The sequence below is a fragment of the Salvelinus sp. IW2-2015 genome, linkage group LG16 (assembly GCF_002910315.2).
Source record: "Salvelinus sp. IW2-2015 linkage group LG16, ASM291031v2, whole genome shotgun sequence".
Taxonomy (NCBI): Eukaryota; Metazoa; Chordata; class Actinopteri; order Salmoniformes; family Salmonidae; genus Salvelinus; species Salvelinus sp. IW2-2015.
This window is the reverse complement of record NC_036856.1, coordinates 37,344,041-37,370,199: the sequence shown is the minus strand read 5'-3', so window position 1 is coordinate 37,370,199 and position 26,159 is coordinate 37,344,041. Positions and strand designations below refer to the sequence as shown.

The following is a 26,159-nucleotide window of genomic DNA, read 5'->3' as shown; positions in this document are numbered from 1 at the left end:
ATATTTCCAAATGGGGGCAAAATAAGTTCTTTATTTGTATAAGTGTGGCAAACACTTTCAGTGTGTAAATCATAGCATTCCCACATTCAGACRAGGACAACATACGCATTGAGAGACATCCAAATCAAATGCAACTATTTTCACACTTATTCTGTAAAGATGAGGCACATCACATTAMCCATTGTTTTTACAACAGCTCTCARGGGTCTTGTTAAAACAWAYCAAATTGGGATTAACAACCATTATTACCATGGTCCCAGACCTGCTTGGACTGACAATCCATACAACAAGGAGACTGTGCAGACATGACATCCTCAGTCTTCATRTTCAAAACATTGAGCAAAGGTCTCTGCTGGTGCATTGGGTTGTTGACAGCTGCCTATGAGCTGCAGATTTAAGAAATACAATTCAGATTGATTCTTTCTGTAACATAGTCTGAAAATATAAAAAAATGCAATCAGTTTCTAAAATGAAATACAAACACCAGGGGTTCCATACAGRCGTAAAACCTTTGAACACATTTAACATCCAATTAAAAAAAGATCCCATATTCAATGGATTGTAGTTGAATTGAATTCTACCATTGACAAAGAGTGGGGTTTTACATCAGGAAGCCGAGTTTAAACCAGGGGTTTCAAACTCATTCCACGGACAGCCGCAGGTTTTTCCACGGAGTCCGCAGGTTTTTCCTTTCAATTAAGACCTAGATAACCAGGTGAGGGGACTTCCTTACTAATCAGTAACCTTAATTAATCAATCAAGTACAAGGGAGGAGCGAAAACCTAGGGACATTCTGCTCTCAGGGGAATGAGTTTGACACATGGTCTAAACAGATGACATACTATCAGAGTGGATAAATATGTTGGATGCCTTCTGGGAACTTCCTGAAAGAAAGCAGATGGCCTAGAGAAGTAGAAACCCTTATTGACGTCCCACAGCTTATTTCCCTTCTGATGTCGGGTCAGTTTTGCCCGGTCTACGAGTTGAGTTCTATTTTCTAGACATACCCTTACTGATTAGCCAGTGTTGCCACAATCACACCGGATCACGCAACAAAAGGTCCTTATGTTTAAAACATTGAGAAACTTTTTCCACTGATGTATAGGGTTGTGGACAGCTCCATACGAGCTGCAGATTTTAGAAATACATTGGAGATAGATTTTTACTGCAACATGGTCTGAAAATATCAAAAAAATGCAATCAGTTTCCAAAATTAAATATAAAATACCAGTGATTCCATACACAGACGTAAACATTTTGCCACATTAACTTCCAAGTCAAAAAGAGGAAATGTCCAAGAGAACAAAATACAAAAATGGGTCACTCGTTCCCTCTTCGACTCTTCTTGTGGCTCTTTTTTGAACTCCTGGAACAGAGATGAACAAATCAACAACAGTAGGTGACATAAACCAGGTTTCCATCCAACCATTTAATGAGCATGAATTACATGACGCATTAAAAAAGTAATGACCGGGCTGATGGAAACAGGAAATGCCGGTACAATTCTATACATTTCAACAGACAATGTTTGTTCAACATGGTGGGATCTTTTTGGGTCGGTAAACTTAATTATGCGAGAAATGGCAGTGGAAACGCCTTTATGCGCAAATATTGGCATAACAATCATATGGAAAAGCATGCAGCTTATTCGGATATGATGAACTTCACAGGGTGGTGAACGGGAAGGTGATGAGTATGATGCTCTTTTCCAATAAATATCGAGGGACCACAACAATCTCATCATGTAGGTAGCCTACCCACAATGTGTCTGCCAGCTGTTAGCTAGAGAGCATGTGCCAAGACCAGAGAGGGCACATTTGCTATATAATGCCAGTTTGTTTGTCAAAACCATCAGTAGAGTTAAAAATGCGACTGTACATGGGAATTTAATAGCAAAATATTTTTTTTATGTGCACTACATCACACACAGCCTTTTATCTGCAATAAATCCATTTGTGGGAAAATGCGCTTATTGTTTCATGCAGAATTTAGAATATTCACATGAAAATCTGTCGCCAATTGGATGGAAACCTAGCTACTCTCACACAAAAAACATCTCCATCTTTCATATGCTGGTATTCACAGACAATTCAACTACACCAAGAACATTGAAAGTGGCATTTTAAACTAGTATAGTGGCGAGGGTCTTTCTCTTGCTCCATGACTTACCTCTCTGGGGATTTGGAGTGACTGCGATGCCTGTGGCTTCTGTGATGGCCTGGGACAAAACAGAGCACCTCTAGGTCAGACTGGGACTATTGTTACAAACATGTTAAAGTCAAATGATTATAGCTGACAGTCACAAGCATAAACAAATATGCGACTTTTGATGTAGTGCGATGCAGTATGGCGTTGCTATGATACCTGGGGACTTTGAGCGGTGACGTCTCTCTCGGGAGCGGCTGCGGTGGCGACGGGGACTTTTGCTGCGGTGGCGCTCTCGTCTGGGGGATGGGCTGTGAGTTAAAACAGAAACAATACAGCCAACATTAATACAGCACTGCTTTTAAGTAACCAAGACCATACTCAATTAAATCTAAGCTTTAGTCCCTTTATAAATCAAACACTAAATTCTTTAACATTATATTTCAATATCTGAGTTTACCATCTGACGGTACAATGGAAAACACAAGGAAAATCCAGCAGAAAACAACCAAGGTAGAGACTCTACATACCTTCGTCTCTTGGGTGATCTGCTCCTCCTGGACAGAATAAAAAGGATAAAAGACGTTTAGTGTCTTCAGGATGTGAAAAGAAATTAATTCTGAGTATGTGTAAATGGCGAATAAAGGTGATTCTGGACTTTAGATTAGATCAATTACTAGTTACCGTCTGGGTGAACGGCTGCGTCTGTAGCGTGGCGAGGGCGAACGGCGAGGGCGGTCGTTGTCCCGGTAACTCCGTCTGTGGGGCTCCGGGGTCTGAACTCTCTCTGGCTGTAGACATTTGAACAGACAGACAGGAGATAAGAGACAGACATGGACAGAGTGAAACAACATTAACATTCCTCTGACTACTAGCCTAAGTTTACTCAACTTTACAGTTAGTCTATGCAGGCTCTAGGTGGATAAAGATAAGACGACAACCTTCTCCTCTTCCTCGTCTTCCTCGTCACTGGTCTCCACTTCATCCAGGTCCTCTTCAAGGGCGCTGATGCGTGTGTCTAACAACTCCGCCTCCTCAAGGACCTGCCTTTTCTGTAGTGAACACACACAAAAGAATGTCAGCGGTCTAGGTCAGTGAAAAGGGGTCTGAGCACATACAAGGGGGGTAGACTTACCTGAAGCCTGGGAAGGATGATGTCACACATTCTCTCAGAGTGTAGCAGTTCATCAATGAACTCATCTACATGTTGCAGCTCAAACTCTGAAACAAACAGTGAAAGGATATGGTGCCATTTAAAACCAGGAGACATTTTGCATTGTACAATCATTCCATTATACACATAAACGAAAGGACTCACCTCCATTTCTGTTCTGGCTCTTGATTTTTCGGTAGTCGTTGTACAGTGGTTCCAGGTATTTGTAGCAATCCACTGATGTCCCAGTCAACCTCATGTACATTGCTCCTAGCAAGCGGACATACCTAAGGTGARGAAAAACATCACAGTGAGGTTTGTAATGAATGAGCGTACCGATTTGTTTATGTCACATTTGTCAAGCTAGGAGTTAGAAGACAGTTGATCTAACTTTTAAATGGATGATTAAATACATAAAGACGTATAATAASCAGCCCAAAAGCCCAGACTTACTTGAAATCCTCGTTCTTGATGAATTCTACAATGATGTCTTTTTCTGGCTGAATCTGTAGCATCTTCAGAGTGAGACACAGAAACGGTGTAGGTTTGATATTTCCTCCATAGACTCCTCCGACAAACTTCAACGCCATGGCTTTGTCAACGACAAGTTCGGCTGTAGATCAATGAGAAAATAGTGATTAGAAAGATGATCAAACATGGTGCGGTTTGGACAAAAGTTGGATTCAGATGTTTATTTGATAGCGAGGGTTTCTAGAGACTATACATATTGTGGCTCTTTTCCGTCGCCACCCACCAGAATGATGCACAACTTAAGGAGTGCAACTAATACACAGACTCTCCAAAAGCATTCCAAAACCCTTCTACATGCATGGCATCAAGTAAGGCTAGCCAAGCCAATGCCTTTGGTGTGCATAAACCTCCTATTAGTGTGTGAGSGAGTCTAAGTGAGTGTAAGTAACTAACAGGGTAAAATGTACTAGACGTAAGCACACTTCCTAATAGTTACTTTGTTTACATGTGTGGTATTTGTACTTCAAGCTACCTAGCGTTAGCTAACTCCAACTCACCAGTCAGTCCAAAGCATTCTTCTTTCCAATATTTTGATTCATAAATTCGAGTACGAATAATTTTCTCTACCAAGTATTGTGGATTTGTTCCATGTATACTGTTTGCATCTTTAACAGTCCTATTTGCCATTTTTACTGCTCAAACCGGAATGAAAAATTAGTTGCTGTGGGAAACGAACTCGCATTAGAAGTTGCTGTATCTCTTCCCGTGTAACAACGTACACTTCCGGGGCAGAATGTGAAGGCGTTCATTGGTCGATACTTCAGTCACATGCCAAGCACGCAATTTTTCGCGCGAAAGGTAGAAAGTGCAGCCACATAATCCGTTGTACTAGACAACATTTTTTTTGTTTGTTAGCTAGCTACGTGTAAAATATAACTAGCTGTATTACTACACTATAGCGCATCTTCGTTTATATTAAACTGCTTGAAATTTGATCAACTTGCCCGTTCGACTTTTATCAGACGAGTGGCTGTCTCTTTTCTGTGAGTATTGCACCTAGCCTATTCATAGAGGTTAGCTAGCTAGCAAACTAAGGCCACCTTGCTTTTTGGGTTACCGAGTGCAAGTATGGCAACTATCTAACGTGAGTTGTCTTTGTCCCAAGTTGTCTAACCAAGTATTGATTTGCTCACTGTGCCAAAATGTGTCTTTTGTAAAGGTCTGCAATTATGGTCCGCTACTTTACAAGATTGAGAGTGAGACGTATCTACAAATGGGGCGGAAGACCTTGTATCTTCGACAGAAAATTAAAGAATTACGGCTTTGAGTAAGTTTCAACTTAGTTCTAGCATTGTGTCATAACATACATTTGCTTGGAGCCTCGTCAACAACGCTGTTCATTCATATTTTTGTTCCACTTGATTTCCAATGGAAACAATGTTTGTTGGTATTTTTCTCTCTAGGTACTTGACCATGAGCGTGGAGGGTCAGGAGGCAGTCACCACTGTAACACCTGGCCAGTACATCCTCATTGAGGGAAATGATGATGACAACCCCTTCGTTGCCAAGCTTCTCAAGTTCTTTAGCGATGGTGAGTCATGGTTTAATGTTATGCAATGTGCATAATGGCTTGCAACTTATTTAAAATAAATAATGATTAACCTTTATTTAACTAGGTAAGTTCTACTAGGCTGGCTAGCCTATCGGTATGAACTGTTATTTTTGCTCAGATGAATTTGGCAGAAATATGTTGAAAATGCTCTGTTAGTTGGGGAAACATTTTCATCCTTATTTCAAGCACCTAGGCATAAGTAGCAAAGTGGATCATGTCCTGCAATGACCTTGTGTACGTGTCTTTGGTCCTCAGAGTCCCACAAGCAGAAGAAGGCGCTGGTGCAGTGGTTCTTGCGCTTGTCTGAGGTGCCCCAAAATAAGAAGTTGTTGCTGGGCAGGAGCCCCCATCCCCAGGAGATCTTCTACTACCTGGGACGTGCCTGTGACGATGAGATCAACGTAGAATCCATCCTTGGCACTGTACATGTGAGGCAGCATAATTCACCAGTAGAACCGTAGTGTTAGCGCCTTTGCTCTCTCTTGTTGACTTGAGAGTTGGCCCTCTTAAGTATTAGATGTGTTTTTCCTTGTCCCTATTCACTTAGGATTGCTTTCGTAGTTGTTCGGTTCTGGTTCATCTGCTCAGTCTTTTGTGACTGTTGACATCATTAAAGCACTTAATAAATGTTGTTGTTCGATTTTTATATGGATTTTGATGCCATTTGAACGTCTTTCCTCTGCTCCCCAGGTCCAGCACGTCCCTGAAGATGCTCCTTTTCCAGAGCCTGGAACCAAGGACACCCTCTATGTAAAGCTGTCCTGGGACACCAAGGCCTTCAATGTCTTAGACCCTGTCCTGATGCAGGATACCCCTGCCTCAACCCTTCCCAAACCYGCTCTCTCTCTGTTTCCCCCCCGTGCTTCCCCCGCGGTAACCCCTGTGTCTCGGGGCCCAGTGCGTTGTGCCCTGCCCGCCCCAGACCCCACAGTGATGAGGAGAGCAGGGTCTGTGTCTGACACTARAGCCACCATGAGCGCCGGGAAGATGGGTACCCTTGAGGCAGAGTCGATCCACTCTGCCTCCAAGCTCTCTGCCTCTAAAATCCTGAGCGCCAAGAGGAGGGGCAGCGCTGCAGACACACCAGGTGTACGCAAGAAACTACAGCTCAGCATCGGGGCCAGTGAGTGTCTATCTCAGGATGTGATCATCTAAAATGAATCCATTTTTAACAGTATGTTGGTCAAGAGGAGATGGTGGAGCGCCTGGGAGAGCAGGTCCTGGTGGTGTAACGTTTGTGTGTGTGTGTCTACTCCTACAAGGTCCAGGGAAGAGAATGACCAGAGCAGATGTCCTCTGTGAGCTCTTGGATGAGGAGGTGGAGTCAGAGAAAGGGATGTCCCTCAAACTGAGCTCCTCAGTTTCACACTCCCTCCAGCATGGCTGCAGCCTCTCTCCCATGAGAAGTGGCTGCAAGACCCCTAACGGYCAGAGGGAGTTCCCCTGGAAGCTCGCCTCGATCAGCCTGGACAGACTGTCTCCTACTGCCCTGGGAGAACAGGACTTCTCCAGGTAGGGTTAGACTCAGAGTATCCTTGACTCTGGTACCACAGGAATATACAGAGTTATGTGTGATGCTGTTTCTACAGGGCTTACACGAGTTGTACAACGCTACAGAGATCAGCTGTACAACGTTACACAGATCAGCTGGTGCCATTTGGGTTAGAGCTTAGCTATTTTTCACATTTTCGTCGTGTGTGCTTTGCAAAATAGCTACTTGTCAGCCTCTAAACATAATTCTTAACACTATATTCAAGTTCAATGTTCTGGTTGTGGAAGCTTTACCATCTTCCCAGGGTCCTCCAAGCTCAATGTCCTGGTTGTGGAAGCTTTACCAACATCATCCCAGGGTCCTCTAATGTACTGTGAGTAGTATCAGTAAGCCAGTGTGTCCCCTCCTTCCCTCCCTCTACAGTGTTCTGTTGCTGGCACTAGAGGATGAGGTATTTGAGGCAGGGTTACCTACAGACTCTGGCTCTGCCAAGACCCCCAAGAAGAGACAGGCCACCCCCAGGAGGAACTATGTTAGGGGACAGAAGTGAGTGTGCCACCCCAGGTCCGGTGACAGGAGCACGGGTGTGGTGGTGTAGGCGGGGTATAGCGGTCAGATTGGAGCACTTGGTGGGAGCTTGCCTGTCTGTCTTCAGACATGGCTTCGCAGCAGATGGTACATACTTCCACTGGCTTCATTTGAGATGGGTTAAAAATCCACAGCTAATGAGAGACGTCACTTAGCCGATGTTGATAAGCAGTGTGTTTACTACGGGCAGCTAAATCACCTTAACCAATAGACAAGTCACATATTTGTAGTAATAGTACATTGCAAATTGAGTGTCTTGACTCATATACTTTTCTGTCTTCCCAAAGAGCTACCGCCCCCTCCAGGAGGAAAGAGTCTGCCATGGCCATTAGAGAGCCTGCTCTGGGGGTGCTGTTAGTATCTAACAGTCTGATTGATCAGTCACATTATTGATTACTCTGTTCTTATGATCCCATTCAGTTATTTATATTTCTTATTATCGTCTGTGTGTCTCAGGGCGGAGGAGGACTCTGAGGACTCTCCCATGCAGCCGATTGCCATGACTCCTCGCTCCAAGAGGAAGTCAGCCCAGCTGGTGTCGTTACGCATCAGGAAGCAGTTGTAAGTGCTGGCTGTCATGTGACTTATAGGTATGCCCCATAGAGAATGATGGAGGTCTCCAGATGGATAAAACCTGTTTTTGGACATTACCATTGAGGGCTTCCACCGTTTTAAAGTAGTCAACTATGGGTTAAGGAAGGATCATTCAGGTCATCGGGATTCCATCCAGGTCATTGGGAGGGATCAACCAATGAATTCTACTTGAGAGCAAGCATTCCATAACTGCAAGTTGCAGTAAATCACCAACCGTGGCTTTATACCTGTTCAAACAACACACTCCAAGTGGCAGTATGCACCCTTGCAGTGTGTATACCAACTCATAGAAGTACTAGAAGAAAATGGACTACTTCAAAATGGAGATGTCCTCAATGGCGCTGCCAAAGATGATTTATTATATTGACAAGATAGTCGAGTGACCACTCTAACAATGGAAATGCATGTCCTCAAAGATGAAAGCGCTGTACTGTCTTTGATGGAATCAAATKTATTTATATAGCCCTTCGTACATCAACTGATATCTCAAAGTGCTGTACAGAAACCCAGCCTAAAACCCCAAACAGCAAGCAATGCAGGTGTAGAAGCACGGTGGCTAGGAAAARCTCCCTAGAAAGGCCAAAACCTAGGAAGAAACCTAGAGAGGAACCAGGCTATGAGGGGTGGCCAGTCCTCTTCTGGCTGTGCCGGGTGGAGATTATAACAGAACATGGTCAAGATGTTCAAATGTTCATAGATGACCAGCATGGTCAARTAATAATAATCACAGTGGATGTCGAGGGTGCAACAGGTTAGCACCTCAGGAGTAAATATCAGTTGGCTTTTCATAGCCGATCATTAAGAGTATCTCTACCGCTCCTGCTGTCTCTAGAGAGTTGAAAACAGCATGTCTGGGACAGGTAGCACGTCCGGTGAACAGGTCAGRGTTCCATAGCCGCAGGCAGTTGAAACTGGAGCAGMAGCACAKCCAGGTGGACTGGGGACAGCAAGGAGTCATCATGCCAGGTAGTCCTGAGGCATGGTCCTAGGCCTCAGGTCCTCCGAGAGAGAGAATTAGAGAGAGCATACTTAAATTCACACAGGACACCGGATAAGACAGAAGTACTCCAGATATAACAGACTATGACAGACCCTAGCCCCCCGACACATAAACTACTGCAGCATAAATACTGTAGGCTGAGACAGGAGGGGTCAGGAGACACTGTGGCCCCATCCGATGGAAGGCTGGCGGGATGAGGCGAGACCAGGTGGGACCATTCTAGCCAATGAACAACAGACACAACTCCGGTATAATGTAGTTATTTTTCTGAATTTGCTGAAATCCTACATATCAGTGCATTCGGAACAACCTAACCAGTATGAAACTTCTATTGGATCAAAGAAGCCTCACGTAGCAAATTAGCAATTCCTTTTTTGTTGTTGACTAAATTAGACACGCTTTGACCTYCATACAAAAATTCCTCACTTTGTGGTCTTATTTTCATGGACAGATTTTGGGTGGAGTAAACCCTCATGCTTCACCTTTTTCACTATGGCTCTGCCCATGTGCTCAAACASAGACACACAGAAAAGTCCTCTAATTCTATCTCTGGTATGCCCCTACTGGCTGAAAGGAACTGTGACCATCTAAGGAGTAATTAAAATTTAATTTAAATAATTTAAATCTGAGTGATTTTAAATTAGTTGGAAAAAATGTAACAAGATTGACAGGTTGTTTAATGATACCTCTATGTGGTGGTTGCCACCAATTGATGTAATCAACTCAGTTCAATTTGTATCTCAAGAAATGCATTTTATTTATTTTTTATCTGCCTATTCTACAAAGTATTTTTGGAATGCCGTTTTGAAGTATTACTTACTAAAATGTGTAATTTGTTTTTATAGGAATCTGTTGGACAATACCCAAGAGCTGATCTCTGATGGCGATGATGASAGTTTCGTTCCCTACAAGAAGGTCCTACAGAGCAGCAGCGATGAAGAGAAGACRGAGAGTGAGGAAGAGGCAGTGGTGATGAAGACCAGAAGAAGAAATTGCAAGACCTCCGCCATGACCCCACGCAAAABGGCCAGCAAGAAGGTATGTATGGCTGTGGTAGGCTTCTGTGGTGCCTGTGTAATTTGTTTTTATAGGAATCTGTTGGACAATACCCAAGAGCTGATCTCTGATGGCGATGATGACTGTTTCGTTCCCTACAAGAAGGTCCTACAGAGCAGCAGCGATGAAGAGAAGACAGAGAGTGAGGAAGAGGCAGTGGTGAKGAAGACCAGAAGAAGAAATTGCAAGACCTCCGCCATGACCCCACGCAAAACGGCCAGCAAGAAGGTATGTATGGCTGTGGTAGGCTTCTGTGGTGCCTGTGTAATTTGTTTTTATAGGAATCTGTTGGACAATACCCAAGAGCTGATCTCTGATGGCGATGATGASWGTTTCGTTCCCTACAAGAAGGTCCTACAGAGCAGCAGCGATGAAGAGAAGACAGAGAGTGAGGAAGAGGCAGTGGTGAGGAAGACCAGAGGAAGAAATTGCAAGACCTCCGCCATGACCCCACGCAAAATGCCCAGCAAGAAGGTATGTATGGCTGTGGTGCCTGTGTAATTATTATTATTTTTTCATTCTGACCTGAGCTGAGGAAGGGATTGAGGAATTCTATGGGTTTTCCATGTTTTCTCATCCAGGCCACCCCCCGTCATGCCAACCCAACTACCCCCCGGACCCCCCGTCATGCCACTCCCAGTATTCCCAGCCGGACTGTTCCAGCCAGGCAGCCTGGGAACATCCTGGAGGAGGCCAGGGCTAGGTGAGAACAAACTGGCATCGTATCCAGACGGTAGATTTCAGCCAATGATTTACTTTTGTGTTTAAGTCAGGGATGGGCAACTTTAATGGGGGTGGGGGCCACAAARAAATCGTAACTCATCATGATGGACCGCAGCTGTCTCTTCCCTGTAGGGATCAGGAGTTCTTTTATTTATTTAGATGTGATCTTTGTTGTTTTCTTAACGTGTGTGTCCCTGTCCTCAGGCTGCATGTGTCGTCAGTACCAGAGTCTCTTCCCTGTAGGGAGCAGGAGTTCCAGGATATCTATAACTTTGTGGAGAGCAAGGTTATGGATGGGACCGGAGGGTAAGATTGACAGACACCTCACTACGTTTCAGGAAATATTGTTACTGTGTAACTGTCGCACCAAAACCAGAATCTTCAGGAACTTGAGAAACGCCATATTTACCCCTAAAAAAACTTCTGAAGCTATTTTGAATAAATATATTTGGTCTTAGTCATGAAATGTTGGCAGATATTGTCAGGGAAACTCTGGGTCATGTTCAGTTGGAACCAAGGGGAGAAAGTACTGTGAAATGACACTACAATGAGTGTTGGCTTCTCATTAGACAAGTTCAGTAGTGCTTCCTCAGTTTTTCTCTAGTTTCACCCCTTCTGAACAAGACCCTGGATTAGCTGTTCTATGTGATGGTCAGTAACAGTAGAGTTTACATAAATCACAAAAATATCAACACCGTCACGGTAGCTCGCAGGAAGGTTTGTTTTGATGGAAAATTTACTTTTGTTTCTTATGTTGATGCAAGTAATGTCGACACTCCTTAACTTGCTGGTATAGCGTTATGGAAAAAGGGTTACAGTAGCTGTCTGTCTAGGTGTATGTACATCTCTGGTGTTCCGGGAACTGGGAAAACCGCCACCATCCACGAGGTTATCCGGTGTCTACAGCACGCCTCTGATATGGATGAAATCCCCACGTTCCGATTCATCGAGATCAACGGCATGAAAATGACCGACCCTCACCAAGCCTACGTCCAGATTCTACAGGTGTGTGTGTGTATATACACAAACACACACCCACACACACACACTCACTCTCCAAGTATCAGTGTAACTCCTGACTGTGTTCTCCTCCAGAAACTGACCAACCAGAAGGTGACCGCTGACCACGCCGCAGCCCTATTAGAGAAGAGGTTCAGTAACCCCGCCCCCAAGAAGGAGACCACCGTGCTACTGGTGGACGAGGTAAGGTCGATGTTTATCCACWCTGTCTCGACTCTAAGGATAGAAGAATACGTAACCATTGTTGACGCCAACTGGGAAATGCTGATAATGGATTTGAAGACAGAATCGTCTATGTTCTATACTCAATCGCTCTATTCTACATATTTATTGACTTGAATGTAGATGCCCAGTCTAGTCATTCTGTTTCTATGACTGACCCTGTGTTTCACACTCCCCCCCRCACCCCAGCTGGACCTTCTATGGACCAGGAAGCAGAATGTCATGTACAACCTGTTTGATTGGCCGACAAGGCGCCACGCCCGCCTGGTGGTGCTGACCATCGCCAACACCATGGACCTGCCTGAGCGGATCATGATCAACAGGGTGGCCAGCAGACTGGTAAGGACCGTGGAGATACTTCAGTGCACTGGTTGTCAAACATCTCCTTGGACCCAGACGTTTCACAATTTAGTTCTAGCCCTGAACTAGCTCACCTGATTCTCCTAGTCAAGGGCTTGATGACCGGTTGAATCCGGTTTGTTAGCTCTGGAATGGATCAAACGCACAGACGGGTTGGCTGACAACGTTAGGAAAATGATGTACGAACATGGATGTGGCCGGAAGCCAAGCTTTCTRATTCTGAACAGTCGGATCGCTGGCAGCAATGACAGGAAKCTGCCATGTGGGCATCATAGGTGGCTCGTTTCATCTTGTTCTTCATACCATGTCTTGTTTTCACTAATGTCAATGCTAATACGGAAAAAATGTGCTCGCTAGCTAACTAACAACTGTAAAGCTGCTCATTTGTGTAAATGTGTTTGTTTTCAATAAAGATTGAGACAAAATATAGTTTATATGTTGTCAACAGTCTAAGCCAACCCGTCTGTTTTGCCCCATAGTTGCGTTCGTGTCGATTTTGTTGTTAAACAACCAACCCATGTATGGAACGGCCTGCTGGGGTTCCCAGACGAGCGGTTTGAGGACCACTGCATCAGTGTTCTATTGAAGTCCACTCCCCACCACACGATGGAGCTGTTAGATTGTTGGGCCAGGCTGGCTTTTACTGTATATAGTCTGAATTGCTGTGAAATTCTTTCAGCATGTTTGCGGGCCTCTTGAAGTGCAGATCAAACCAGTGTCCATATGGAAGTGTTTGTTTTGAACTAACTCCCTGTGCGTCTCTCTGTATGTCCAGGGCCTGACCAGGATGTCGTTCCAGCCGTACAGCTTCAAGCAGCTGCAGCAGATCATCACGTCCAGACTGAACAAGGTCAAGGCCTTCGAGGAGGACGCTATGCAGCTGGTCTCCAGAAAGGTAGGCCATATTGTCCCTCTATTATTCAGCCCAGGGGTGCACGACTCAGGTCTTCCACAGTCCTGCTGTTTTCTTTTCTCCCTGCCTCTTAATTGATCAGTTAATGCCATCTATTGGAATGATACTGTGAAGTGTTCTGTGACTACCTTTTGGTCAGTGGTGTCTGAGCGCTGTCCTCCCTTTGTCCTCTAGGTGGCAGCGTTGTCAGGAGACGCCCGGCGCTGTCTGGACATCTGTCGCCGCGCCACTGAGATTTGCGAACACTCCGCCTCGCACCCGTCCTCCGCGGGATTGGTGAGAATGAGTCATGTGATGGAGGCSCTGGATGAGATGTTCTCCTCCTCCTACATCACGGCCATCAGGTAAGRGACACACCATTGCTCCACAGACCTGTCAGTCTGTTCCCAATGGCCCAGAGCGCTGTCAATCTATGTGAAATCTCTGTTAGGTGTGCATCGTTGCAGGAGCAGCTCTTCCTGAGGGCGGTCATTGCTGAGTTCCGGCGGCTGGGACTGGAGGAGGCCATCTTCCAACAGGTATAGGACCTAATGAGTACAAYATTGACTTACTACAGCTCTTGCTCAACACATCTTTCCCTCTTTTACCTGTGTTGTGGAGTTCCCTTATCTAAAGTCCACTGTCCCCTCCTCCCAGGTGTTTGTGCAGCACCAGGCTCTGAGTCGTGTGGAGGGCCTGCARCCCATCAGTGTGTCCGAGGGTCTGGCCGTGTGTCAGCGTCTGGGTGCGTGTCGTCTGCTGCTGCTGGAGGCCAGCCGTCTAGACGTGCTACAGCGGGTCAGACTCAACGTCAGCCAGGATGACGTGCTCTACGCACTCAAAGCTGTCAGAGACTGAGGACCACCGGGGGTCTTAAGGTACAGGGGGGAGGATGAGGGTCTTATTGTGGCCCAGAAGAGAACCTGCTCCATCACTACCAGTCAACTTGGTCAGTTTGAATTTCAACAACCAAGAGCCCTCTCTAACTACAACTCATCAGGACCACCGTTGGACCACACAGTCCCACGCCTCAACCACAGCCAATACTACTGTACCACTCAGGACTGGGAATTTGAATCCCACCGACACCTTGTCTGTGTCCACGGTTGGTCTTTTTAGAGGCTCAGTTTGGTTTGATGCCATCTTCTGAGAGGTTTTAGGAATTCTTCTGTTTTAGTATTCTTTTACAAATGCTTTTCAATGTCCTTGTTGTCAGCACAGCATTTTTGGAAGCTCTTGAAGGGAAACTGCAGTGCACATGAACATTTGATGGAGTTCTGTCATAATTCAAGAACACATCATGATTTATATTATATTGGTTTTATGTTTGTTTACTGAAAATTGCCCTTGTTACAAACTTTTGTAAGGATATTTAGATCTGGTTTTAACTCATTGTGTTGATGGGAGGAGAGCTAACTTCCCATCAGTTAGCAATTTGACTTTCCTCTTTATCCTTATTCAAGCATTTTAATGTTGCTCTTGTTGGTTTTAGGATGTTCTTCATTATTATGTGATTATTGTATCTACAAAAGTAATAAAGATATTTAATAACAATGCTTGTATATGAAGGCCTAGTTTTCCATTCTTCATGTAGTCCTGATTAYATTACTTGARCAAATTACCTGCACCGRTATTGCTTTCCAGAGGTTAGAATGWAGAAAGCATATTTTGTAGGGATAAGCTAATGATGGACATTTGGAAAGTATTCMGACCCCATAATGACAAAGTAAATCAGRTTTTTAGAAATGTTTGCTAATTTATTAAAACTGAAATGTCTTATTTAGACCATTTGCTATGAGACTGTAAATTGAGCTCGGGGGCCTTCTATTTTCATTGATCCTCCTTGATGTTTCTACAACTGGATTGGAGGCCACCTGTGGTAAATTCAATAGATTGGACATGATTTGGAAAGGCACACACCTGTCTATGTCCCACAGTTGACAGTGCATGTCAGAGCAAAAACCAAGCCATGAGGTCGAAGGAATTGTCCGTAGAGCTCCGAGACAGGATTGTGTTTTGAGGCAATGATCTGGGGAAGGGTACCAAAACATGTCTGCAGCTTTGAAGGTCTCCAAGTGGCCTCCCATCAACTCCAAGTGGCCTCCCGACACAGTGGCCTCCCATCAACTCCGAGTGGCCTCCCATCAACTCCAAGTGGCCTCAGGACACAGTGGCCTCCCATCATTCTTAAATGGAAGTTTGGATCCACCAAGGCTCTTCCTAGAGCTGCCTGAGCAAACTGAGCAATCGGGGTCAGGGAGGTGACCAAGAACCCGATGGTCACTGACAGAGCTCCAGAGTTTCTCTGTGGAGATGGGAGAACCTTCCAGAAGGYTAACCATCTCTGCAGCACTCCACCAATCAGGCCTTTGTGGTAGAGTGGCCAGACGAAGCCACACTTCAGTAAAAGGCACATGACAGCCCGCTTGCAGTTTGCCAAAAGGCACCTAAAGGACTMTGACATGAGAAAAAATATTCTCTGGTCTGATGAAACCAAGAGTGAACTCTTCCACCTCTGTCAAGCGTCACGTCTGGAGAAAACCAGGCACCACTCATCACCTGGCCAATACCAACCCTACGGTGAAGCATGGTGGTGTCAGCATCATGCTGTGGGGATGTTTTTCAGCGGCAGGGACTGGGAGACTAGTCAGGATCAAGGAAATTATGAACGGACAAAGTACGGCGAGATCCTTGATGAAAACCTGCTCCAGAGCGCTGAGAACCTCAGACGGTCGAAGGTTCACCTAACAACAGGACAACGACCCTAAGCACACGGCCAAGACAATGCAGGAGGAGCTTCGGGACATGTCTCAATGTCTTTGAGTTGCCCAGCCAGAGCCCGGACTTGAACCTGATCGAACATCTCTGGAGAGACCTGAGAATAGCTGTGCAGTGACGCTCCCCATCCAACCTTACAGAGCTTGAGAGGATCTGCAGAGAAGAATGGGAGGAACTCCCCAAATACAGGTGTGCCAAGCTTGTAGCGTCATACCCAAGAAGACTCGAGGCTGTAATCACTGCCAAAGTTGCTTCAACAAAGTACTGAGTAAAGGATCTGAATACTTATGTAAATGTGATATTTCCGTTTTTTAATTTTAATACATTTGCAAACATTTCTAAAAACCTGTTTTTGCTTTGTCATTATGGGGTACGGATTGTAAATTGAGGATATTTTTTTATTTAAAAACCAAAACCTAAAATTACATACCAAAATCTAACTGCCTGTAGCTCAGGCCCTGAAGCAAGGATATGCACATTCGTGATACCATTTGAAAGGAAACACTTTGAAGTTTGTGGAAATGTGAAATGAATGTAGGAGAATATAACACATTAGATCTGGTAAAAGATAATACATATTTAAAAAAAAAAAAAAAAAAATTGTACTGTCTTTGAAATGCAAGAGAAAGTGCATAATGTATTATTCCAGCCCAGGTGTTATTTAGACTTTGGCCACTAGATGGAAGCACGGTATATACAAGGTTTTAGAGTGATCCAGTGAAATATTGCATATCTATTCAAAATGTTGTATCAAGACTATCCAAATGTGCCTAATTGGTTTATTCATACATTTTCAAGTTCATAATTGTGCACTATCCTYAAACAATAGTAATTWAAWWWWTTCACTCTAATAGCTACTGTAAATTGGACAGTGCTGTTAGATTAACAACATTTTAAACTTCGCCCATATCAGACATGTCTATGTCCTGGGATTTKTTTTTGTTTCTTACAACCTCATGCTAATCACATTAGCCTACGTTAGCTCAACACCGATCCTGAAGAAGTTGTAATCCATTTTAGAATAAGTCTGAAACGTAACAAAATGTGGGAAAATCAAGGGGTCTAAATACTTTCCGAATGCACAATACAGTATATACCTTACAGACAGATATGTGACAAGTTAAATATATATATTTACAGTATATAGTATAACTGTGCAACATATCAATCCATATCTGTTCATCCAGATTTGGCTGCACTTGATATATTATCCAATTAATCATAAAATACATCTTTAATAAGCTGTATGCAAGGACCTGTTTTATTMGTGATGTAATGGATATTGTTTTRATGTTTTGTAACTGTCCAGTTTGTGTGCCCTTGTTGAGCTGTGCCAATCAGGTGTTTACATTAGCTGAGTTTGTTCCCTCCAGGTTGGCATAGAGCTTGCCGGCCCTGCTGCTGTCCTGACAGTCCAGTCTCTCTATGGGCTGCTCGGCCAGCAGCATGTAGGAGTGGTTGAGGATRTCCGTGGTACTGGAGGATGATGGGAAGTTGGAGGAGCAGTGACACCTCATCTGGAGAACCTCATCTTCCCCCAGGCTTCGAGACTCTGCCCCCACCTCCCCGTCATACACATACTTGTTCCCTCGGAGACAGGGGATGACGTCATCCGTGGCCAGGGTCACGTAGTCCTGGCTGAGCTCCAGGGCCAGGGTGGGGAGCCTTTCCTCCTCCCCGCCAGCGGAGCCTCGCTCTGGGGAGAGTAGTAAGGAGGACTCCCTGGGAAGCTTCCCTCCATCTGGAGCCTCCCTCTCAGACATAATCTCCACCACACAGGCTGGGGTCTCCTCAGAATATTGCTTGATAATGAAGGGAGGGTCCTATGGAGGTAATGCAGGTACATACAGAGACTCAGATCCAATGGTTTCCAACACATCCACATAAAGATAAACCACATTGAACACACAGTTAAAATGTGACCCCTTCAATTGATCTACCCTACACAAAAATATGAACGCAACATGCAACAATTTCAAATATTTTACTGAGTTACAGTTCATTTAAGGAAATCAGTCAATAGAAATAAATAAATTAGGGCCTAATCTATGGATTTGACATGAATGGGCAGAGGCGCAGCAATGGGTGGGCAGTGGCGCAGCAATGGGTGGGCAGGGGCGCAGCCATGGGTGGGCAGGGGCGCAGCCATGGGTGGGCAGGGGCGCAGCCATGGGTGGGCAGGGGCGCAGCCATGGGAGGGCAGGGGCGCAGCCATGGGTGGGCAGGGGCGCAGCCATGGGTGGGCAGGGGTGCAGCCATGGGTGGGCAGGGGCGCAGCCATGGGTGGGCAGGGGCGCAGCCATGGGTGGGCATAGAAATGTTGTCCACAACATTTGAGAGAAATAAGCTTTTTGTGCATAAGGAACATTTCTGAGATCTTTTATTTCAGCTCATGAAACATGGGACCAACGCATTACATGCTGCATTTATATTTTTGTTAATTATAGTTCCATAATGTTAATCTACTGTGTACTGCAATCAATTACGTTTTTACCCAAGTCTGGCCGCTGATGTCTGTCAGGAAGCCGTGCAATACTTTGTCAAGATTTGGGACTGGTGGCCACAGATACCGTTTGAGCTTACTGGTGGAAAAAGCATTCAGTACACAACATGTCTATGAATAGGATGTAAAAGATATGTGTGTTTACGGTAGGTGGTACACACTGCAGCAGTGTAAAGCAGACTGGAAAAGCATCTTACCTGAGATACCTGGAGAACATTGAGAGGAACACAATAGATAGGATGAGCATCATGAGAGGAATGCAGAGGATGAAGAGGGCCCCTGCTGAGTTCAAATAAAGAACCAGAGTTTGACAATGACAATAGCCTGCCTGATTAGAAGACTAATATCTACTATTCATGGGTTGCACCTCTCTAGGCCTACCTGAACGTCACAGAATACAAAAAGGTTTSAACTATCAACCAGTATCCACCTTCCCATATACAGCAGACATTTTATGTAATCAGATATGGAAAATGATCTCCATACTAGTGTTACTTTACCTATATCTGAAGGTGTGTCCACAGTGAGTGGGGGTGACCAGTCGCTCCAGTAGCCAGCGTAGACTGACCCGTTGGGCCTGGCTCTGACCTGGATAAAGTACTGACTGCCAGTCTGAACGTCCAGACAAGTACTGTTCTCAGGGACCTGCAAGGTCACCAGCTGAAGAGAGAGGACAACAAACAATAACACCAGTGGAGGCTGCTTTGGGGAGGACGGCTCAGTTCAGCCTCCACTGAATTGCACCCAGTTATTGGTTTGTACTGCAAAATACAAACTCATGACAAAACATGTAGTTCCCTGTTTACATATGCAATAAGGACAGAGCCAGGCTTATGGTTTTACCACAGAACAGGTAGGCTCTGTAGGTAGGCTCTGTACTGTACCTTCCAAACGGCCTCCCCTTGAGGCTGGTAGCGGAGCTGGTACATCAGGTGGAGAGACAGAGCCAGTAGGGGTGTGCCCCATCTCAGACCCAGCCTGCCCCCCTCCCACTGCCCCCCCAGCCTCCCTGGAGGGCCTGTTTGAACTGACCGCAACATAGAGAGAGGAGAGAGAGACATAACATGAGTTTTACAGAGATGATTAGTGTACCATCGAGAGCATCCTGACCGGTTGCATCACCACCTGGTATGGTAACTGCTCAGCATCTGACCGTAAGGCACTACAGAGGGTAGTGCGTACAGGCCAGTACGTCACTGGGGCCAAGCTTCCTGACATCCAGGACCTATATACTAGGTGTGTGTACAAATTACCTCAACTAACCTGTACCCCCTCACATTGACTCGGTACCGGTAACGCCTGTATATAGCGTTATTGATATTTTATTGTGTTACTTTTTATTTATTTYTTTMCTTTAGTTTATTTGGTCAATATTATTTAAACTCTTCTTGAACTGCACTGTTGGTTAAGGGCTTGTAAGTAAGCATTTAACGGTAAGTTGTATTCGGCGCATGTGACAAATAAAGTTTGATTTGATTTGATTTATTTGATGTCCATAATACAGATTGTATTGTTACAGATTTACACAACCGTTYAAAAGTTTGGTGTCACTGTTAAAATAACATCAAATTGATCAGAAATACAGTGTAGACATTGTTAATGTTGTAAATGACTATTGTAGCTGGAAACGAGTTGCAGAGTTACAAAGAAAAAGCCATATCTCAGACGGGCCAATAAAAATACAAGATTAAGATGGGCAAAAGAACACAGACACTGGACAGAGGAATTCTGCCTAGAAGGCCAGCATCCTGGAGTTTCCTCTTCACTGTTGACGTTGAGACTGGTGTTTGTGGGTACTATTTAATGAAGCTGCCAGTTGAGGACTTGTGAGGCATCTGTTTCTCAAACTAGACACTCTAATGTACTTGTCCTCTTGCTCAGTTGTGCACCGGGGCCTCCCACTCCTCTTTCTATTCTTGTTAGAACCAGTTTGAGCTGTTCTGTGAAGGGAGTAGTACACAGCATTGTATGAGATCTTCAGTTTCTTGGCAAYTTCTCGCATGGAATAGACTTCATTTTTCCGAACAAGAATAGACTGACGAGTTTCAGAAGAAAGTTCTTTGTTTCTGGCCATTTTGAGCCTGTAATCGAACCCRCAAATGCTGATGATCCAGATACTCAACTAGTCTAAAGAAGGCCCGTTTTATTGCTTCTTTAATCAGGACAACAGTTTTCAGCTGTGCTAACATAATTGCAAAAGGGTTTTCTAATGATTGATTAGCCTTTTAAAATTATAAACTTCGATTAGATAACACAACGTGCCATTGGAACACAGGAGTGATGGTTGCTGACAATGGGCTGTACACCTATGTAGATATTCCATTAAAATGCAGCCGTTTCCAGCTACAATAGTCATTTACAACATTAACAATGTCTACACTATATTTCTGATCAATTTGATGTYATTTTAATGGGGRAAAAAAGGTGATTTTCTTTMAAAAACAAGGACATTTCTAAGTGACCCCAAACTTTTGAACGGTAGTGTATGTCAACAAGGATTCTTCAAAAATTAAGAAAAATGCATGCTAGACTCCACCTCTTTCCATTTGTTTAACTCTTAATGGCAATGTAGTATACCGGTAGTCTCCTTTTTTGACTGAAAGGAAGCGTTCACAGCTGCCAAGTCATCTATTATCAGTGTGACTCACTGCTGTTGTTGAGTCTGAAGGGTTCAGTGTAGAAGGTCCGTTTGAGAGAACCAGGACCAGTACTGAGTTTAACCAGTATCTCGCTGGACTCCGCTCCATGGAAACGGCAGTGGTAGGAGGCCTTCTCATTCTGCAGACACTTTATCCAGCCCTCCCGTTTACTGCAGAGATTACACAACCAGAGGTTTAATGATACATAATCACCAAGTATGTTTTACAATGCAATATGAGCTTTGCCTTCATTTATGTCTCACTGTGGAACGTTTTGCWGTAATCATGTAGAGTAGCGTGTTTGTTGAGGTCATTTGTATGTTAACAGCTACCTGGGTCCCAGCTTGTAGTTTAAGGTGTAGGTAGCATCTCTGTAGGACTGCCCATTCCATTGGCAGGTGATGTTTTGCAGGTCAGAGGTATGACACAACAATGAGATATCAGCTGGAAGACAGTGGTAGTAAACTCCATCACTCTGACAGTGCTGTCAGTAAACAACATMATCTGAATGTATTCAACTGAAATGTGTCTYCYGCATTTAAGCCAACCCTCTGAATCAGAGAGGTGCAGGGGGCCGCCTTAATCTACATCCACGTCTTTGGAGCACGGTCGAATAGTGAGCTAACTGCCTTCCTCAGGGGCAGAACGTCAGATGTTTACCTTGTCAGCTCGGGGATTCAATCCAGCAACCTTTCGGATACTGGCCCAACACTCCTACCCGCCGGGCTACCTGCCGCCACACATGTGCACTGTTGTCTTTATCCGTCTTTAGCCTATACTCAGTAGTTCACCCACCTGCGCTCTGAGGTACCATGGCAGTGATGGGGAGCGACCAGTCGCTCCAGTGACCGCTGGTCTCTGTCTCACTGTAGCCATTGGGTTTGACCCTTAGCTGGACGCTGACCACCTCCCCTGGCAGCAGAGAAACCAGGCTGTGAATGGGGGACCTCATGGACTTTATCTGGAGACAGAGAAGGAAGACATATCACAGGAAGTCTACAGCAGCAGCACAGTGAATGGAATTTGAGTGACGACGTTCTTGCACAAAATGGACGCCCTGTAGCCTACCATCAAGGTGGGTACTAATAGTGAATGCCCCAGTCATGGTAGATTTTTTACCGAACACTTAATCTGTCTTTTTCCCCTTGCAGTGAGTCTGACTGGATGAATTAGTGTTGATTTTGTGTTTCTGAGTTTCAGTACCAGTTCTGTCCTCTCCCCCAGTCCCTGGGAAGAGTAACGCATCCCATAATGCACGTTGTTCTCCCAATCTCTTGGTGCGTGCCAAGCCACCTGGAACTGCCCAGCCTGCCCTGTCGGGTGAAGGGATACATTCACAGGGGGTTCCAGGAGACCTGAGAGAGAGGAGAGGGGAGAGAGAGAGAGAGAAGAGAGAGAGAGAGAGAGAGAGAGAGAGAGAGACAGAGACAGAGACAGAGAGATAATGAAACGGGGAGGATGAGCTTTAGATTTAACATTTCAAAATCTCTCTCTCTCTCTCTCTCTCTCTCTCTCTCTCTCTCTCTCTCTCTCTCTCTCTTCTCTCTCCTCTCTCTCTCTCTCTCTCTCTCTCTCTCTCTCTCTCTCTCTCTCTCACCCTGGTCCTCAACGCTGATGGTGCGTGTGAAGAGTGTGTAGTTGGAGCTGCTCTCCACCACTCTGATGTGTGTGAGCGTGAACAGGAAGACGTCAGAGCAAGGGAAGAAGCAGATGTGGAGAACCTTCCCCTCCTCCTCTTCCTCCCCCTTCTCTGTCCTCTGGAGAGTCAGTTTACACCGCTTCTCCTTTTCCTCACTGATCAGGGACAGAGGAAAGATGACTGGTGTCAGTGCCTGGCAGTACAGAGTGTATGTCAACTGTTCACTTCAACTGTAATACATGTTCGTGTATCTTCTGAAAATATTGACATTTTATAATTTACCAGAATTCATTGAACATACTTATCATTCCTGTAGAAGAAGTCATAAGCCGTGTTGCCTGGTGTCTCCCAGAAACAGGTGAAGTCATACTGTGTCCTGGTAAAACACTTTGGATCWGCATCACCAGCCAACAACAACACATCTGTATGGGAAATAATATCATTTATTACAGTTTTGAATTGTGTAATTTATTATTGTTTAATAATACTGTAACAAATATTATTTTGCCATTTAGTAGATGCTTTAATCCAGAGTGAGTTACAGTAATGAGTGCATACATTTTCTTACTTTTTGTTGTAAAAACAGGCATAAATCACCAATACTGCACAACGAGAGAGAAGTTCAGCTGAGAGACGAATAACAATGTTGCCTTGTTTTGTCTTGGCATAACACTATTCCAGATGACTATTGTTGTCAATTCATTGTGTTAAAAAACAAACTGGTGGTCCAATGTCCTACCTTTCTTTGACAGGTGAGGGACAGCCTCATCTACAAGCCCATGCCCCAGTACGTTCACCCAGCCTGCTATGATCCAGAGCCAGACACAGAGAACCCTCGAGGTGAGATGGAGATCCATGACATCCACAGACAGGTGGCAGGTGTGTCCAATCCACAGACAGGCGTGTCTGATCTACCCCATCGCTGCCCCAAGCTCTATGTCTGAGAGTGGCAAGGTGTTTGTGAGTGTCTGTCAGCATAGCATTGGGGTCTGGGGTGGAGGGGGATTGTACTGATGAGGGGAGGCTCTATCTGACAGGTCCTCGTTCTACAGGAAGTGGGTGTTGTGTGGTTTGAGCCAACCCACATGGTGGTACAAGGGAGAGTGTTTCCTCTAACACACATTTATCCCACGTTGATGTTTTCATACATTCAATACAATCCTCTTTCACACTATAAGCCATCACAGATACTCTCTGGTCTCTCAAAAACATAAACAAATGTATGTTCAAATTGAAATCTTTGAACATGTCATACTTTATTCAGGGTCTGCAGTAACAGTCAGTTATATGAAGCGTATAGCAACACATTATGACCACAATTCAGCAACTATCTCTTCCAACGAATCTACTAGTCAGTAGATCGGAGACAGCCAGGCCCTTGGGGCCAGACAGAGCATTGCCTCACAGAGATACTGTAGATAGAGGTGCTTCTATAGAAGCATCCTTCATCAGTTCCTCTTTAACTTGGGCGGCAGGTAGCCTAACGGTTAAGAGCAGGTAGCCTAACGGTTAAGAGCATGTAGCCTAACGGTTAAGACCAGGTAGCCTAACGGTTAAGAGCATGTAGCCTAACGGTTAAGAGCAGGTAGCCTAACTGTTAAGAGCATTGGGCCTAGTAACCGAAAGGTTGTTGGTTTGAATTCCCGAGCTGTCAAGGTAGAAAAATCTTCAGCCCCCCGCACCTCTCTGATTCAGAGGGGTTGGGTTAAATGCAGAAGACACATTTCGGTTGAATGCATTCAGTTGTGCAACTGACTAGGTATCCCCCTTTCCCTTATCAGGGATCTAATGTGTAGTAATTCAAAGGGGCATCTGGGTAGATAGTAGAATACAGCTTGGCGCACTGTATGTTTTAATATATTATGTGTATGACATTTAGCAGACACTTTTCCAAAGCAACATACATTTCTACGTATGGGTGGACCTGGGAATCGAACCCACAATCCTACTGTTGCAATCGATATGCTCTGTCAAACACACACAACACACACACACACACACACACACACACACACACACACACACACACACACACACACACACACACACACACACACACACACACACACACACACACACACATCTGTGGCCTGGCCTTTCCCTGCTGCAGAGAGCTGATCTGTCAGAGGATTTCCTCCTGCTGCTGACACCAGGACACCAGCCACAGCTAGGACTGAGGACTGGCACACAGAGCCCTGCTGAGCTCAGCTTCTGACACCCGAACACACACACACACACACACACACACACACACACACACACACACACACACACACACACACACACACCACACACACACACACACATATGCTACTTGTACACATCTATGTATCAACAAAAAGGCATGAACCTACACTATAACAAATGGTCCTGTCTGAACCTACAATATAACAAGCTGGTCCTGTCTGAACCTACAATATACAAACTGGTCTGTCTGAACCTACAATATAACAAACCTGGTCCTGTCTGAACCTACAATATAACAAACTGGTCCTGTCTGAACCTACATTATAAACTGGTCCTGTTGAACCTACAATATAACAAACTGGTCCTGTCTGAACCTACAATATAACAAACTGGTCCTGTCTGAACCTACATTATAACAAACTGGTCCTGTCTGAACCTACAATATACAAACTGGTCCTGTCTGAACCTACAATTATAACAAACTGGCCTGTCTGAACCTACATTATAACAAACTGGTCCTGTCTGAACCTACAATATAACAAACTGGTCCTGTCTGAACCTACAATATAACAAACTGGCCCTGTCTGAACCTACATTATAACAAACTGGCCCTGTCTGAACCTACAATATAACATACTGGTCCACTGTCTGAACCTACAATATAACAAACTGGTCCTGTCTGAACTACAATATAACAAACTGGTCCTGTCTGAACCTACATTATAACAAACTGGTCCTGTCTGAACCTACAATATAACAACTGGCCCTGTCTGACCTACATTATAACAAACTGGTCCTGTCTGAACCTACAATATAACAAACGGTCCTGTCTGAACCTACATTATAAGAACTGATCTGTCTGAACCTACATAATAACAAACTGGTCCTGTCTGAACCTGCATTATAACAAACTGGTCCTGTCTGAACCTACATTATAACAAACTGGTCCTGTCTGAACCTACAATTATAACAAACTGGTCCTGATCTGAACCTACAATATACCAAACGGGTCCTGTCTGAACCTACATTATAACAAACTGGTCCTGTCTGAACCTCACATAATAACAAACTGGTCTGTCTGAACC

General features: G+C 44.6%; 3 protein-coding genes across 10 annotated transcripts; 1 reads left to right on the top strand and 2 right to left on the bottom strand.

Moving 5' to 3' along the window:
* Positions 1–11: 11 nt before the first annotated feature.
* On the bottom strand, positions 12–4,534 carry prpf38a (pre-mRNA processing factor 38A). The gene is made up of 10 exons (XM_024003729.2): positions 4,327–4,534; positions 3,752–3,911; positions 3,464–3,585; positions 3,281–3,366; positions 3,087–3,197; positions 2,830–2,936; positions 2,676–2,702; positions 2,365–2,456; positions 2,170–2,218; positions 12–1,366 (listed from the first exon to the last, which is right to left on the bottom strand). The coding sequence occupies exons 1-10, from the start codon at positions 4,454–4,456 to the stop codon at positions 1,321–1,323; spliced, it is 930 nt and encodes a 309-aa protein (XP_023859497.1). The 5' UTR covers positions 4,457–4,534; the 3' UTR covers positions 12–1,320.
* A 58-nt stretch (positions 4,535–4,592) lies between these two features.
* On the top strand, positions 4,593–14,890 carry orc1 (origin recognition complex, subunit 1). 5 transcript variants are annotated; one of them, XM_024003723.2, is made up of 21 exons: positions 4,593–4,812; positions 4,989–5,096; positions 5,233–5,360; positions 5,637–5,809; positions 6,072–6,504; positions 6,644–6,893; positions 7,297–7,419; positions 7,749–7,814; positions 7,918–8,022; positions 9,901–10,093; positions 10,217–10,339; positions 10,460–10,585; positions 10,693–10,814; positions 11,039–11,140; positions 11,668–11,839; positions 11,930–12,037; positions 12,266–12,415; positions 13,212–13,331; positions 13,524–13,693; positions 13,780–13,867; positions 13,986–14,890. In XM_024003723.2, exons 2-21 carry the CDS (start codon positions 4,999–5,001, stop codon positions 14,184–14,186), a joined length of 3,051 nt encoding a protein of 1,016 aa, XP_023859491.1. In that variant the 5' UTR covers positions 4,593–4,812; positions 4,989–4,998; the 3' UTR covers positions 14,187–14,890. The 5 variants fall into 5 exon arrangements, with proteins under 5 accessions (XP_023859491.1, XP_023859492.1, XP_023859490.1 ...); XM_024003724.2 differs by having other exon boundaries at positions 10,214–10,339; positions 10,463–10,585; XM_024003722.2 differs by having other exon boundaries at positions 10,214–10,339.
* Positions 14,891–16,706: 1,816 nt separating this feature from the next.
* Positions 16,707–24,855, bottom strand: LOC111975326 (thrombopoietin receptor-like). Of its 4 annotated transcripts, none has more exons than XM_024003544.2 (12): positions 23,627–24,855; positions 23,189–23,309; positions 22,846–23,042; positions 22,452–22,603; positions 22,044–22,209; positions 21,581–21,692; positions 21,258–21,418; positions 19,494–19,636; positions 19,110–19,269; positions 18,807–18,891; positions 18,593–18,688; positions 16,707–17,929 (listed from the first exon to the last, which is right to left on the bottom strand). In XM_024003544.2, the coding sequence occupies exons 1-12, from the start codon at positions 23,742–23,744 to the stop codon at positions 17,731–17,733; spliced, it is 1,710 nt and encodes a 569-aa protein (XP_023859312.1). In that variant the 5' UTR covers positions 23,745–24,855; the 3' UTR covers positions 16,707–17,730. The 4 variants fall into 4 exon arrangements, with proteins under 4 accessions (XP_023859312.1, XP_023859310.1, XP_023859311.1 ...); XM_024003542.2 differs by having other exon boundaries at positions 18,601–18,688; XM_024003543.2 differs by having other exon boundaries at positions 18,601–18,688; positions 18,807–18,888.
* Between the last annotated feature and the right edge of the window lie 1,304 nt (positions 24,856–26,159).